At 53.4% G+C, this 16,643-nt stretch overlaps 1 protein-coding gene across 4 annotated transcripts in view; it reads right to left on the bottom strand.

The window, feature by feature from the left end:
• Positions 1-16,278, bottom strand: part of TRAF7 (TNF receptor associated factor 7) — a 30,609-nt gene extending 14,331 nt beyond the window's left edge. The window contains exons 1-4 of one of the 4 annotated variants that reach the window (XM_050317155.1): positions 16,188-16,278; positions 5,170-5,288; positions 4,927-4,984; positions 3,775-3,866 (exon numbers count right to left, since the gene is read on the bottom strand). In XM_050317155.1, the coding sequence (XP_050173112.1) occupies positions 3,775-3,866; positions 4,927-4,984; positions 5,170-5,250 (231 nt within the window). In that variant the 5' untranslated portion in view covers positions 5,251-5,288; positions 16,188-16,278. Of the gene's footprint in view, positions 1-95; positions 275-3,774; positions 3,867-4,926; positions 4,985-5,169; positions 15,864-16,187 lie in introns of those variants that run through there. The other 3 variants (XM_050317156.1, XM_050317154.1, XM_050317157.1) reach the window with 3 other exon arrangements.
• Between the last annotated feature and the right edge of the window lie 365 nt (positions 16,279-16,643).

The following is a 16,643-nucleotide window of genomic DNA, read 5'->3' on the forward strand; positions in this document are numbered from 1 at the left end:
TCAGAGACAGGATTAAGGTTTAACTTCCTAAACCGGGCCGGCATCTGAATTCCAAGCACGTCCCTTTCTCCAAGGTGCATTCGCTGTTCACTTACCGTGGGCACCCGCAGAGCAATGGTCTGGAAGAATTAATCCTTCACGGAAAGCTCTGTAAATCTCCCCCCGAGACTGCTCCAGCTCCTGCCCTGTCTCCAATCTCTGCAGCAGCACTTGTTGTTGCACTCGCTATCTAACTTCTGCCAAATTTCTTTGCGTAAGTGTGGAGACTTCCTTCTATTGAATTCCCTCACAGCCCGGCTCTGCCGCTTCCTGCTCGGGAGGGAGAGCGGAGCGGACACCGCGCACCAACCAACGCGATCCCCCTGCCTACAGCGGCCTTGGATTGGCTTTGAGGGAATGCTGCCTCTGGAATATTAACAGGCAGTGCATCTCTCAGGGCGGAATATCAACCAGCAGCATGTAGCCAAGATGAAACTTGGCGTCAGAGCAAAACTGGACAATCTTCAGACCGTGAAGTGTCTGGATTTGGGGGTCCCAAAGCCATCTGGGAGTGCAGCCACTGCTGGGTTACTCGGGAAGACATGCTCCTGGAAGACTGGGAAGGGTGCAGAGAGAAGGAATAAAGGTAGTCAAGGAGCAGAATGGATGTTTTGACAAAGAAAGGGGAGGATGAAGCTGTTAAGTGTGCGACACCTGGCACCAGCAGGTGACCTGCATGTGTCACACCTCTGTATGGCTTGGCTGCAGCTCTGTCAGCCACCAACGCTGAGCAGAGCTGGCTGGAAGCAGCTGTGGAGATCACTGGCTGCCCACTGGAATTGAGTGTCCCTGACCCAGGCCCAGGCCAGCCCTGGCACTGCCCAGCTGGAACAGGGGAAGTTGCACCAGCTTCTGACCAGACTCTGGTGCCCTGGGTTCCTGTGCAGCACCTTAAGAGCAAAACACTTTCCCTCATGTTCCATGAGAGGCAGTCAGGAAATCCAGCAATGAAAGCTGCAGGATGAGGTTCAGAGGCTGCAGCCTGAGTGCAGCCTGGCTGGGCTGCACAAGAGCAGCAGAGCAGGATCCTGCTGGTTCCTCACACTGCTCTGCTGCTCCAGTTTTATGATCCTGGGCTCCCAGGAGCTCAGAGCTGCTGCATCTGCTTAGAAGCCAAAGCATAAAGCTTTTCCTTAAAGACAGCATATTTATTGGCTAAACAGGTAAACCTTGAGGAGGAATGGTTATAATGAGTAAATCAATTTTATGTGTATCCATTCAGCTTATTATTTTCCTCCACCAGTAACAGAAGTTATTAAAATAACAAGAATGACTGTGCATAGTTCCCACTCTGGAGGTGACACGGAGCTGAGGGCAGCACAGGCAGGCTCTGCAGGGAAGCAGGTGGTCAGCAATGGAGAGGGGGCACTGCTGCCCAAAATCATTTCCAGGAGGCAAAGGTGTGAGACACGGACTTTCAAGGCTTCAGTAACACTGTGGGCTCAGAGCCCTGTGTCGTGGTTGGGGTGATGCTGGTGTTAACTGCCCAGGGGAGAAATGCATGTGCTGAGAAAGCTCCCTCATTCCCTTGGGCTGCAGGGACAACATGGAATGGCATCCTGGGACTTTCTGGATCTAAACATCTGCACTAAACATCAGGTGCATCTTCAAACAGTCCAAGGATGGAGCACCCAAATCTTCTGATGGAAGATAGATAGTTTCTGGCTGATAACTCAGTCCAGAGGTAAAGCTCCCTGTGAACAACAGACTTTGGACAGCCAGGCAGCCTTCACCCATTAGTACCTATTTGTCCCAATATTCAGCTGTAACCTTTAGCTGCAGTTCCCATCACCTCAGCTACAAGTGCAGCCTCCATATGAAGGCTCCAGCAGAGTCCTCAAGGGGACCTGTGGCACTGGTTTCATGGAAAGCTGACAGCAGCTGCTCAGTAATCCCTGCCTTGCACACAGAACATGCTGCTCTGCTTTGGGTTTCATTAACAGAAGCTTTAAAAAGAAAGAAAAAGGGGTGGTGGAGGTCACAGGAGGGCTCTGACTCGTCTCCAGCTGTCTCACTGATGGCTGACAAGCCCTTGGCAGCTTCTGGAGGAGGGAAAACTCAGTGATGAGGAAGGGAAATCCCAGATTATTTCTTGACAAAGCAAATGAAGCTTCCTAAAAGGGTTAGTGAGTCTGTCTGGAGCAGCAGGCAGAGCAGGGCTGGGGTGGTTCCGGATTGTCAGCACCTCATGCTGATTCCTGAACCACTCATTAATTCTCCTGCTATTTTTGCTTAAGCACATTTAGCACTCCAGGGACGGTGGGCTGAGACTGTCCAAGAGGATTGGGGCTGGATCCCAGGAGAGATCTCCCCTATTTTTGGCTGCACACCTCAGTTCATGACACGGGGGTTTTCAAAGGAGCTCCTCCACCAGACCTGGCTAAATGAGATATCCCCAGCATCCCCCCCTCTGGAAAACTCCTCCCCTCTGCCCTGTGAGAACTGCCCAGCTGGTGAGAAGGGCACAGTGAGCCCAGCACTGAGGCCACAGGGGTCGTGCTCACAGCCAAGGGTGGCCTGGAGCAGTGGCCCAGCACTGTGGGGTCAGGGATGGGATGGAGAGCTGCACCTGCCAAGGACACCAGGCAAATGTTCAAAGGACTTGTTAGGAAAAAAAACAAACAAAAAACCCCATGGGCTCACACAAAACACAGCAAGATGTCTGAGCAACAGAAGGAACTTTATAGGATGCTGACAATAAAGCTCTTTGCAATCTGGTGTCAAATTTATTTTCAGCAGTGTTGTAGCTCCACACTGTTGCTGACCCCGGTCTCTGTCAGGGCCTAACTCCAGCAGCAGGGATCCCATTTATCTCTAGCTTGGAAGCTGGGTCTTGTAACCTGACTAAGTCTACAAGGACTTTATTTGAAGTTTACTACTAACATGCTTAAATCTAAACAGAGCTTGTGGCTGTGAGATGTGGTTGGAGCACCAGGGACAGGAGAAGGTCCAGGCCTCAGAGCTGTCCATCCTTTCCCTGAGGTTTGCTTTGCTGTTGCTGTTCTTGATTTAATTGATTTAGCTGATTTAATTTCTCTCTAAGCAGCTAACCCTGAGGCCTGTTGAATCACTGAATTCCCCAAAACCAGCTTACTCAGAAGTGAGTAAGAAAGCCAAATACAAAATTGGGAAGTTCTTCTCCACAAAAATATTGGGAAACACAGGAATAGTTTTTGTGAGAAGCCCCCAGGAGCCCAGCACAGTCTGTAGTGTCCAACATCCCACCCTGCAGGTTCCAAACCTGCTCCCTGTGGCCAGAAGCCCCATCTGGAGGTGGGAATAGGAATGGATTCCGTGGCCTTAGCTGCAGAGCCAGCTGGGATCCATCCAACACACCCTGCCCGAGACTGCCTGGCCTCAGTCACAGCCCAGACACCCCTGGCTGGGGCTGTTTCCTCCCGAGCACCTTCTCTCCCAGAGCCAGGTACACCCTCACACACAGGTCAGTGGGATTTGTACTTCCCAGGCTTTGAAACCACGTAACAATTTCAAGCAGTGTGAAAATGAGCACCAGCAGCACCAGCTTAAAGCCCCAGGTCAGGATCAGCTGCTCCCCCATGGCACCAAGCACAGGAGCAGCCAGGAACGCTGAGGCTGGTCCTGCCCCCCAGTGCAGGAATCTCCCTTGGATACAACAGTGCATGGAATGATCAGGGAGGCAGAGGAGTCCAGAGGAACACCAGACATCTCTCATCTCTCAGCTAAGCCAGTCAGGAGGGCCCTGGCAGCACCTACCATGCCATCATCCTCGTCCCGAGGGGAATAGGTGAGTGTGCTGGAGGAGGACGGGGTCCGGCGGTGCTGCTTGAAAGTATTGGTCCCGTCAGCTTTGGAGGGAAGCAAAGAAAGAAAAACAGGCATTTAGGCTCCTCAGAAACATTTCCAAACTATGGGTCAGCCTCTGTAGCTGTAAGTGGTCCTCAGAAAAGGAAAAGACTCGGGATTGTCCCACTCCCGTTCGTGACTGGACATATCAGCAAAGGTGGAACAGCTCTGATCTCTGAGAGCTTGCCCAGAAAGGAGCACAGGTGATGTTCTGTCAGGTCCACAGCTTAAAAACACTATTGAAAGGAAACTTTATACTCCCACATATCTCAGTCACAAAAAAATTGCTTAGGTCCATGAAGCTCTGGATACTCTTGCAGCACAAGGGAGGCCATGGTAAATTAAATATGAGATATTTGTATAGAGATCCCGTTACTGACTCATGTAAAAGTTTGACCGTAAATATTCAGGAGTCCAAAACCATCCAGAGTCCAGGCCAAATGTAATCCAAACATATTCTTCAGGCACATGTTAATTTCCTGATCTAAATCAGTGTCAAGTCTTCTTGTCTTTACTAAAGGAAGGATATTTTTATTCCAAAATGAAAACAGACCTCTTCCTACATTCACCCCACGTGTCAGGCCTCAGGCTTCCCTCACCTGCTGAGCTTTGAGGAGCAAGGCACAGGAATTCTAAATGAGTAGAGGCATTTGCATCCTCTCCTGTATGAGCTAAAAATGGCCACGGGGTTTTCACCAAAGCTCCAGAGTGACTCACAGTCACAGGCACAAGAGTGAAGATGGAATTTTCAGTGCTGGTGATGATTGTCACAGGGATCAGTAAGATTTGGTGCTGAGCTCAGTATCAAACCCTGTTGTACTATCCTAATTTCAACAGGAGCTTCCCAGTGGTCCTGTTCACTCTGCCTAAGGGGAGACAAGTCCTGTGCCTGCTCATTTTCTTCATGTCTGGACACGGGGGCTGAAGAGCACTAAAACCAGCCCCTGGTTAATGAACACAGTGATTCTCCCAGCAGCTTTATGATTTGTAGAACAACAACAACAACAACCCTGGAATCACCCACAGTGCTTTGGGGAGATGCTCCAAGCACGAAATACTCACCCTTTGTGATAGTTGTCACAGTAGAGTAGGCTGGTCCAAAAGTTGTTTCCATTCTTGTCTGAAATATTGAAAAAATGAAGGTCAGGGCATATAAATGCCTCAGATCTTTCCTGAACTGGTGAAAAAATGTACATACATATTCCTAGCTTTTATCTGTGAACTTTGAGAATTTTAAGAGGCAAGAAAATACCGTATCTCAGAAGGCATCTAGTCCCTCTGCTCTGCCACCAGCAGTGACCTTACCCCGTTAGTGTTTTCTGAAGGAGTGATGTTTGTTGTGCCACTGGAGAATCGATTGTAGCGAGCGTTCTTGTTTGAGCTCATAATCTAGGCCAGCATCTGTTAGTCATGGGAAGCTTGCTCTGTGGAAGAAGGGAAAGGGAGTTAGGTTTGTTGTATGTATTTTCCTGGGCTCAGAGAACACTCTCCTGCAGCACTAAGTCCAAGTGTTTACCTAAACTCACATAAACCTGGATTTTCAGGAGGAAGAGGCAAGGACAAAGTCAGATTCCTTTGAATCATTCTTGGATGAGAGTTCAGCATTTTCTAAAAATATTATCTTTTAAAAGGGGGCTCATTTCTCTTTTTCCACTGTTTACACGGATTTTCACTAAGCTCAAGTTTGCAAAGTCAAGAATTCCACAACAATAACCTGCATAAACACCTGCAGTTTGCTTTCTTCAACCTCAGAACCTGATGGTGCTCCAGGGCACCCCTTTCTGTCCGAGGTAAGCCTTGGTATTTTCACTTGGTATTTCCAGGGGCTAAACAGACACACACCTGCAGTGAGGACAGACAGGCCAAAAAGGGTTTACTAAGACAACCAAAACCCCTTTTTGCAGGACAAGACCTTGTAAGGAACACCCCACAGGTCCTGAGAGATGGCTCTGCTCCAGCCAGGCTTCCACACACTCCTGCTGCTCCCACTTCCAGCTGTTGGGAGGTGAAGTGTCTCGGGGGTTTCTAGCAGTTGGTTTTCCCTGGCCTGGAGGTGACAAGTCCTAAACCTCCAAGCTCCTTACAAAATCACCACTGTGATTTCTCCACCTTTACAGACAGGGAAACTGAGACTCCAAGAGAGACAGGGTCCCACTGTGTAGCTGCAACCGGGGACTTGTCCAGGGATTCCCACCTCCCTGGAGAGCCCTGGCACAAGGCTGCCTGCACACGGGGCTGGCACATCCTGCACTTGCATTTTAAACACTGCAAAGGTGACACTCGAGCTGTCCTTGACCAAGGCTCTGCTGAGGGCCTGACACAGCACTTCCTGATGCTCCCTGCAGCTCTGGATCCAACAGCTGTCAGGCAGCCAGCAACAGCAGCAGCAGAATCCAGGGAATTGCTACTCCAGATTAAACTCTCAGAAAAAGCTACAGTCTAAAACAAAACAAAACAAAAAAACCCCACACAAATTCCAATGAAAATCCAAACAAACAAACTCCGAAGCTAAACCCATCTTAAAACCAGGGATCTGGATAATGTTTTCCACACATGTGACAGCACTGTCCTGGCTCTTTGCAAATGCCAGATCCCTGAGGAGATGCTGAGCAGAGTTGCTGGAGCTGTCTCAAAACCAGCAGGACTGAAGCAGTGTTGTGCTGCTGCACCAGGGAGACCTGCCGAGTTTAAAGCTGGGCTCCAGCAAGCCAGAAGTTTGGCTGTGGCCATCAGATCCTTTCATTCCTGTCAGTGTTCCTTAGGGCACAGAGATTAGAGGGAATTGGGAGGGTGGGTGGTGGGAGAGGGCAGGCAAAGCTTTTGGGTAACACTGGCTGTGGCCCCATGAGATCTGAACCTCACCCAGCCTCTCACCCTCCGGCAGCCTTGGACAACCCCCTGGAGCTCTGGGCTTCCTCCCAGCAAAAATTCACCTCTTCTGCACAGCATTCCTGCACTACAAAGCCTGAAGATCAAAGAGTCAAAAAGGTCTGCAGCTGGGCTCTCCAGATGATGCAGTGCTCATAAAAGCTAAGTTCTTCCACGAGTGATGGCATAAACTGCCACATTTCCTGGGGTCTCATGTCTCGAGGCTGCATTATCTCATCCTTAATCATCACATGCATGCATCCCTAAATTTCCCCTCTCCATGGGTTCCCTGTGTGTAACAAAGCAGCTGAGCTCTGGTCATTTCCACTAAGGTAGAAACAGAGGGACTCACTTTTCAGGGATATGAATCCACAGAAACTCAGCAACATCTGCCCAAACCCCCTTCATCCTGCACTGCTCAAAGCCAGGAGCAGGGATGTGCTCCCACCTCACCAGCCGTGTCAGCGTTAAGGGAACCTCGCATATAAAATATTCCTGTTGGGTTTTAGGGCAAACAATCGTTCCCAGATGGAAAGGGAGGAAGCCCATCCTGATGGTGGATTGTGGGCTGTCTGGAGACTCACACAGAAGCTTCATTCCCTTCTCATTTTCAGGGTATGTATCACCTTCAGATGTAACAGATGGTGACTCGAGCGATGGGAAAGCACTCGGAGACAGGGAAAACCGAAAATGGGGATAACTAACAGCTTGAGGAGCTCTGGAATATCCTTAAACGTTGGATCAGACGTGCAACAAACAGTGACTGCGGGCACCTGAGCCACTACAGTGACCCCTACAGCACCTGCCTGGGAACTTCCCAGGGATAACCCACAGGCCATGGAGAAGTGTCCTGTGAGAGGCACTAAGGAAGCATCTCCAGTCTCACCCTGCCCCAAAATCCCACCGAAACAAAAGTAACAGAGCATGGATAAATCCAAAGTGAGGAAGAGAATGGGGATTTTCCACTCATTGTTTATAAGCATGACCTGTGCTCTGCAGCCTGGCTGAGCAACCCACCTGCAAGCAGCAGCAGGGACCTGCTCTGTCTGCTCTGAACAGAGAGCAGAGGAATGTGAGCAATGGCAAAAACGCTGAGTGGAGTACCAGCCAGGCTGCAGAACACCAGCAGCCACGAGAATATCTGATTTCAGCCCAAATCTCTGCACCCACCCATAGGCAGGAGCATTTCAGCAGAGCAGACACCTCCCCAGAGCACTGTCTGACAGCTCCTCATGTCTTCCAAGAGGTACTGAGAAAGGCCTTTTCCAACTGGTATCCAGCAAGTTAAAAGGAGGCAAAAAAGAGCTGATGCTGTCAATAATAATATCAGATTCCTACAGCACTTGCAAAAACCTCTGCCAGATTTCTGCACCTTGGCTTGGCACCTGAACCCTGCCAGCTACAGCGTCCTGTGCTCCCAGGCCCAGAGGATGAGTGTCCCTCCTGGGGATCCCAGCCTGTGACCCAGATTCTCCTTGCCTGCAGTTAATTTTTCTAATACTTCTTTTTTTTTTTCTTTTTTTCTGACATGCAACTTCAGTGTTTTTTACAGTAAACAAAGAGGGGAAAAAAAATCTACCCTGGAAAAGGAAGCAGTGGGGACAGGCCATCCAGTAAATCCCACGGCTGATCGCAACCAGATGCGAGGCAGGGGAAGGGATGAGTTTCAGCATTTGCACACCACAGGGATCAACTCAGGCTTTTGAGACTCAGTGAGAAAAAAGCCTTAAAATCCTACTGTAGTAATCCAGGCAAGGAAAAACCCAACCACCAGTAGCTGCAGAGGCAGCTGGGGGAAGCAGTGCTCTTCCTCCCTGCTGCTGAGGGGAGATCCAGTGGGATCAGCCGTGGATCACACTGCTGCCAACCCTGCCAACCACCTCAAAGCAGGGAGGAGAATCACCTCTGGGACCAGTGGCCTGGCTAATCACAGAGTCCTGGAATGGTTTGAGTTGGAAGGGACATTAAGGGTCACTCAGTTCCATGGAAGTACTGGCCATGCTGAAGAGGAGTCTGGTGGCATCTGCCTTCCCTCTGCCCCCAGAGCACACACAATTATTCCCAATACTCTGCAGAAGATCCAAGGCTTTGAAGGGGGGACATGGCATGAGGAGAAGGGGCAGCAGAGTATCCCATCCTTCACAACCATCACGAAACCTGCCTGGTCCTGATGGAGAGCCGGTTCCCAGCGCAGGAACCCCACCTCTGCAGGCACCAGGGCACTGCTGGGGTTTGTGCTCTGGCTGCTCTCCAGGTGAGCCAGGGGCACGGCAGTGGGTCCTGCAGGTGACATGTGCTGACTGGCAGCTGCAATGTCCCACAGCACCTCCTTGCCAAGACACCAGCAAGAGCCTCCTTTGCCTTACGCAACCGCCAGCCTGTGACGCTCAGCGTGTCCTACATCTGCTGGTTCTTCTCCCCCGCCTTCCTCTCTCCACTGAAGCCCTCTCCAAGGTTATTCACCCCCAAGGAAACCACTGGAGCAGCAAAATCATCTCAGCAGGAGTGTTTGCCAGCAGGAAAGACAGGCATGGGTTATCCTGCTCTGGCTGGAACAGCCCCTGTGTGACATGAACTTCCTTATCTCACAGCCCGGGTATTTATGGCGTAAGAGCTCCTGTTCCTCTTACAACACCACAGCCAGGATGAGGGTTACACATCCTGGAGAGTACTGGCACATCCCCAGGGAAATAATCTGAGAAGTTCCCACAGCCCAGCTCCACGGGACAAGGAGAAGGCACGGGGTGCTGAGAACAGGGGGTGGGTTTGGGGGCTACACCCCCTTTCTCTGTATCCCAAGCTCTCACACATCCAGGGCTCCTCTGGGGGAGCTCACAGGGCCAGTATATCCAGCCCAGTTGGGGCAGGCTGTGCACCCTGTCCTTCTGCAGGACCAAGGTGTTGCCCATTCATATGAACTGGTTCTTAGTGGCCCTCAGCAACCAGCAAGGGAACATCTGAAATCCCAGAGACAGCCTGGGGACAGTCACACTGGCTTCCCTGGTATGTGTGGTGGAAATAGCACCCAAAAGAGCCCTGTGAGCTGCATCAACAGGGCTTAAAGAACACGGTTACCTGCTCTAGGTGACCCTGCCTTGCCAGGGAGTTGGACTAGATGGTCTCCAGAGGTCCCTTCCAACTCTAATTAATTATTCTGTGACTACTAGTACCTCATGGTGATGAGGACTATCAGCATCTGGTCTGACTGGTAAAACACAGGCCTCAGAATGCTGAGCTAGCCCAGATCCCTGAGATAGACACCTCTCAGTCACCAGACAGGAAGCAGAGGGTGGAGCCCACTGGTCACTCCTCAGGTTAGGGAAGACTAAGCCAGGGCTCCCTCAGAACCACTGCTGGGTCAGCTCGTTCCAGGTCCCAGATGAAGATGTTGAACCAAAGCAAGCAGTGAAATCACCACGTTTGCAGGTGGCACTCAGCTCTTCTGACCAGTCAAATACCACATTGGTGGTGAAGAACTTACAGAAAACCTCCCAAAACTGAGGAGACAAAGAGACGGCAGACAAGCTAAAAGCTTTGTAAAATGGAGAGAAGTGTGAAACAATGCACCCAGGGAACAGTAACGATGCTCAGCTCCAGAATGAGACACTGGAGTCTCTACAATGAGCTGGAGCTCTCAGCCCAGAGGACAGCACCAAACAGGCCAATGAGATGCTGAGCAGCATCACAAATGCCGAGAGAACAACCACGAGGGTGTCATGGGGTGCTACATAAAACATCCATGTACTTGTCTCCTGCATGCTGTAACTCTGGTCCTTGCTTTGGAAGGAGACACAGGGTAGAGAAACTTCAGGGGATGACAAATACAACAATCAGGGGTTGAGGTATCTAATCCAAGTTGTCTGAGTGGTGGGAAAACATGAGGCAAATGGGTGGTAGAAAGTGGTCAGGTTCCAGCACCAATTTTGGCACAGGGTGCCCAGAGAAGCTGTGGTTGTCCCATCCCTGGAAGTGTCCAAGGCCAGGTTGGACGGGGCTTGGAGCACCCTGGGCTGGTGGAAGGTGTCCCTGCCCATGGCAGGGGGTGGAGTGAGATGAGCTTTAAGGTCCTTCCAACCCAAACCATTCCAGGATTCCATGATTTCCATAACTGCTGAAGACAGAACTGATGCTCTGACCCAGCAGGACCTTTCTTACACCCTTTGGGAGGCCTCTTGAGGGCCAGGACCGTACACCAAGATGTGCAGTCAGTGCTAGAAGGAATAAAACATGAGCAGAAGTTCAGCCTCACCGACAGAACGTGGCACCTCCGTCTGGTGCGTGTTGGGTTCTGTGGAACAGTCTTTGTATCGTTCAGAAGTTTTTCTTATAAGTCATAAAAACTTTCCTGAGACCAAAATTGTACCGAGCTGTCATCAATAAAAATAAAACTGATATTTTTAATTGCTGCTGCTTTTACCAGCACTTCCACCGACTGCAGGGCTGCGAGGGCACATTCAACAGCTGCTTGAACGTGGCCATGCCTTTGAGCTAACGGGGTTCAGGACAGGAAATCATGTCCTATGCTGCTTTTCCTAATGGACAATGACTCCTTGGGATAGAAGATTTTTTTTTGTAATACTTCATGTTAAATAACCTGAAGCAGTAACTTTCAAATGTGCCCATAACTGGATCAAAAGTGATTGCTCTGGTGGAACAAAGCATCTCATTTTTCCCCTCCCCCCAAAAAAATGAAGTTAAAAGGAAGAACAGAGGCCAATGTTCAGTGCTGTTCCATGACACGAAAGCTACATTTGAAGCTTTAGTTCCATTTTTGGTAACCTGGAAGCACCCATCTATTACCCCATTTTTGTTATGCAGACCAGGGCTCGGTAGTTCTGACCCCTCCAACCGAAATGGCTGTGTCTGGGCTCAGCAGCTGCACAGCCACTGCTGGGCAGCCAGGCTGGCAGGAACAGGCACGTCCAGAGCTCCTCCACACAAAGCCTGGAATCAAAAGGTGCTTTAAAAGTTGGCCCTAATGCTGCAGCTTCGTGCTGTGCCTTTCACAGCTTGTGCTCTTCCACGTCCTCCCTCAAAGAACAGGCCCACTCAGACACCATCACATTGTTAAACTGGGCATTTGGTTAAGGAAAATGAATAAAACTCCAACCAAGCCGCCAAACCAACAACATCCTACCCCTCTAAGGCAAAAATCGCAGTCCTGCTGCAGTTCCCTGGGAGGAAATGGTCAGCTCTGTGCAAGGCAGATCTTGGTAAGAATTATCAGGCTTTAAAAGCTGAGATCAGTCACACCACTCACACCTCAACTGGTGCTCACTGCTGCTCCTCAGCCTTGCTTGACAGAGAGACCAAGTGGCTGCCAAGACCCCACAGGGTCCTGTGGGCTGGCTCAGGCCCTGCTGCTGCAAACCTGGTCGACAGAGGGGCTTGCAACTCACCTAAAAATCCTCTAAGACACAGCAGGTCAGCAGCAAAGCCTGGGTATGGAGAGGTTCAGCCTCTGTTCTCCCAAGGGAGCCAGAGGAACATTTGTCTCACCTAGATCCTCCTCTCCTGGAGCCCTGCTAGAGCCAAGGCAATCACAGCTCCTCCTCTCCTTCATTCCTCGATTCCTGTGCCACCACTGAGGCCTTTTCCAGCTGCTTTGCCTTACTGGCTGCACTGCACTCCTCTGCAAAGCTGTAACCACCCCATCACATTATGGGATTCTTCCAGATTAAAGTCATAAGAAACCTGAGCCCATAAACATGAATCAGAAAGCACAAAGTATCACTTCCACCCCCTGCTCCCCCCCAACATCCTCCAAAGCTTTGAAACTCTATGACACACTCCTGCCCTCTGGGTGCAATTGGAGCACTTCAAAGATCAGGCTGAAACGCATCAGCACCTTCTCAAAGAAAAATAACCCAGCAAATTCCAGTTACCTGCTCTTTTTTTTGTACAGTTGCCTCGGACTTTGCCACTGAGAACAAGCAGGAGGCACAAGGTAGACACCTACACTCACTGATCAAACTGTGACCCTCAGAATCTTGGATTCCAAAAGGAATGAGTGGCCGTGGACACTTCCACCATGGCAAACCTATGGACAGGTTTGAGACAGCAGCACTGTTCAGTGTCCCACGGCCCCCAAACACCACGGATTTCAATCACTTCCCCACGGTGACTTCGGATACAAAGGGGAGGCACCTGGACACGGCCTCTCCTCACAGACTTGGCTTCCGTGCTCACAACTCTGCCTAAGGAAAACTGAGGACTTCCCAGCCCTGAAACCACCAGGAACAGCCCCAGAGCACACTTGCTGAGTTGCTGCAATCAAGGGTTCCACCTCCTTGCAAAGGTCACCCTGAAGGATCATAAAACCAGCACAGCAGGGCTCTGGCTGTTGGACAGGCCACAGGTACCCACTTCCAAACTGGCGCTGGATCCCAGCTCTCCACTAAGGGATGGGAGCAGGTCCTCCCTCCCTGCTGTGATGGCTAAAGCAGAGCAGCTTCCCAGGGAGCGCTGGGGACGGGCTGACCCCCAACCCCGGAGCAGTCAGCTCTGTGGGGGACACTCACCCTCGGCCGGCCCGGAGCAGCAGAGCCCGGCCAGGCGCCTCCATGCCCCGATCCCGAGCTGTGCACTGTGCACGGGCCCTCCCGCTATCTGTGTGCGTGTGTGCATCGCTCCCCAGTGATGTAAACACAAAGGCATGCGGAGCAGTGGGCGAGATGTAAATCCAGCTGGAAAATCCCACAGCTCAGCCAATCTCCGCGCTGCCTCCCAGCTTTGCCCCGGCTGCTCCGGGAATGCTCCCGGTTCGGCTCAGTGCAGGAAAAACAACCCCCTCTGAGCACACAGGGATCTATTCCCCTGATCCCAGAACGCTCCAGGGACAGGACAGTCCATCGCTCGCTTTAAGGGGAGTTTGGGATCCTCTCCCTCTTTAGACAGTTCCCAAACTATCCAGAACTCTGAATATCAAACAGCAACACGGTCTTTGCTTGGAGAGACAATCCAGGGGAATCCCAGAGCCACCACAAAGGCTGAGCTGGGGACCAGGACTCACCCAAAATACAGGCACAGACAGTGTGACACTCCTACTGCCAAGACACCCACCCCCCAGCTGAGGGTCTCTCAGGAGCAGGACCGCCCAACCCCAACCCCCAGGACACCTCATTAAAAGCTGATGAAACTCTGATGAAACTCTGAGCTTGGACTGTGCTAAAGGCAGAGCAGGAGCAGCCTAAGTGTGTAATTTGGGGTGCTACTGCCCTGGGCTCTGGGGGGACTTGCTGAGCCCCAAAGAAGGGTGACACACAGCCCTGTGAGCAACCAGCCACCTCCTTCCTTGTCCCAGCTGCCACTACATCCCCTGCTCCAAGCCATGGATGAGGGGATGTGCCAGGGTGTCCCTCACCACGCCCACGGCAAAGGGTCACAGGCAGGGAAGGGCTGAGGAAGGGAATACAAATCGGGAGGGATGAGTTCTGACAGGCTGAACCTGCCCACAGAGCCCAAGTGCTGAGGTGGGGAAACCACAATGGATTTTCTCTCCAGTGCCTTTCTCCTGGTGCAGCTGGGCTTGGCTGAGACAACCTGTGAGACAGGTACGGTCACACCCCAGGAAATCCCACAGTCATGGCCAGCAGGGCTTGGAAGGTCCCATGGCAGAGGGGAATGCTCAGCCCACGAGGTGACCGATGGCTGAACCCCCAGCCGAGGCTACAGAGCGCTCAGCACCGCTCAGGGCCAGCCCCAGAGCTGCTCAGCAGCAGCTCCTGGCAGGGCAGAGCTGGTTCCAGCACTCGGTGCTCAGTGAACCCCAGAGCCCGGGGGGTCCCTGCGGCTCCGTGGGGACCGTGGAGCCCCGGGAAGGGAATGTTTGCCTGCACAAAGGCTCCAGCCAGGGGGCACAAACTTCCATCTGGTGCTCCACAGGTGCCTGAAGGCCCTTGCAGGCTGTGCTGCCACAGGAACAGGCAGGTGTGGGCTCACCCTGCAGAGCGGCCGGGATCCCCCAGGGATCCCTCGGATCAGGGAACAGAACTGCCTGGAAACTATGGATTGTTTTTTTCCCCTTGGGTTCAATCAATATCCTGAAAGTTCCTGTTGGGCTGTTAACCACTGAAGGTACCAGCATTTCCTGACAAGAAACTCCACTTTGGCTCAGGTTTCCCAAACCCACTGGGTAAAACTGAACCTCCCTCAGGGTGGAACAAACGTTCCTTCCCTCAGGGAAGTCTCACCTGCACACGGATCAAACCCCAACACCCGAGACTTCTGGCTGGATTCACCCTGCCCCTTCCCTGCTCGAGACAGCAGAGCCCTGGGGGGACCCCAGGGCCTGCAGGGGGACCCAGCAGAGTGTGGACAGCTCCCTGCATGACATTAGGAGATCCCAAATTTCCCTCATCGGGGTAGGTTCAGGTTTGACATCAGGAGGAATTTCTTCATGGCAAGGGTGGTCAGACATTGGCAGGGGCTGCCCAGGGAGGTTTGGAGTCCCCACCCCTGGAGGTGTCCAAGGAAGGACTGACTGGATGTGGCACTCAGTGCTCTGGGCTGGGGGACAAGGTGGGGATCAGGCACAGGGGGGACTCCAGGGGCTTTTCCAACCTCAGTGATTCTGGGATTCTGTGGTCTCGCTACTTTTATTCAACCGGGGCTTTCTAGAACCATCCTTCAGTCCACAGCCCTCTCCCCACAAGCTGAGATCCTGACACACTCAGATCACAATGCAGTAGCTGCTCGGAGGAACCCAACAGCTTTGTCCAGGCTGAGAACACATTGCTAGGAGAGAAACGCACAGGGAGGCAATATTAGAGCGCTGGGATGGAAACAAAGTCAAAGCAACTCTGTCAAAGTGGAAAAAATAACTGCCAGACCACAGTTCTTAACACAGCCTGGCCCTGGCAGGGACAGCAGCCCCGACACACAAAGCCTGGGTAACTCCTGCCCCAGCAAATCTCCCACTCAGCGAGCCCCGGGCAGCACCGCAGTCCTCGTCTTTGACCCCACAGGGCTCTCGAGCATCTGAACCCAATCGAACCCGCTCTCCGGGCTGCCGTGCACCCCCGGCACCGCCGGGATCCAGCGGGAGCGGGGACAGAGCCTGTCCCGGGAGCGGGACCCGCGGCACCCCCGGCAGGGAACACAGCACCGCCCCAAACACCCCATCCTGAACATCGGGAGGCACCGCGAGGGCAGCGGAGCGCAGGCAGCGACACGGGACGGGGGCGGGCAAGGGACGGGGCAGAGAAGGGCAAAACGGGGCAGAGTCTGCGATGAGACCCGGGAAACACACCGGGAGGGCACACGGGGCGGAGAGCAGGGCACGGGCGGGACGCACCGGCACTGAACAGCGGAGCCACCGCGGGAGCCCCTCCGAACGCACCGCCCGGCGCCGGGACCGGGCGGCGGGCGCGGGGCAGCGCCGGGAGCCCCCGCGGGCACTCCCCGGCCGTTCCCCCGCGGGGCCCGTCCCGCCCGGCCCTCCCGTCCCGCCGTACCTGGGAGCGGCGGCGGCCGCGGCGCCGGTGCCCGGAGCCGGCACATCGCGGCCGAGCCTGCTCCGCCGCCGCCCGGCCCGGACCCGCCGCGCGCGCCGCTCCTCGGGACTTGTAGTCCCGCGCGCCGCCCGCCGCCCGCGCGGCCGCGCAGACCGAACTACAACTCCCGGCGGCCCCCGCGGCGCGGGCGCTCCGCGCTACAACCGCCGCCGCCACTGGCTCGGCCCGGCCTCCCGCGGCAGCCAATCAGGCGGCGGCGACCACCGCCTCGGGCCACGCTGCGCCGCGCGCCGCCATTGGCGCGGGGGAGCGCGGCGGCCAATGAGCGCCGGGAGGGGCGGGGCGGCGGTCACGCCAACCGCTGGCGATTGGGCGCGCCCAGGGCGGCCTGGCCAATAGCGGCGCCGGGGAGGCTATAAAGGCACCGGCGAGGGCGGCACGCGCTCTTTTCGTGCG

The sequence above is a fragment of the Myiozetetes cayanensis genome, unplaced genomic scaffold (genome assembly GCF_022539395.1).
Source record: "Myiozetetes cayanensis isolate MyiCay16 unplaced genomic scaffold, myiCay2020 scf20-37, whole genome shotgun sequence".
In the NCBI taxonomy this organism is placed as follows: domain Eukaryota; kingdom Metazoa; phylum Chordata; class Aves; order Passeriformes; family Tyrannidae; genus Myiozetetes; species Myiozetetes cayanensis.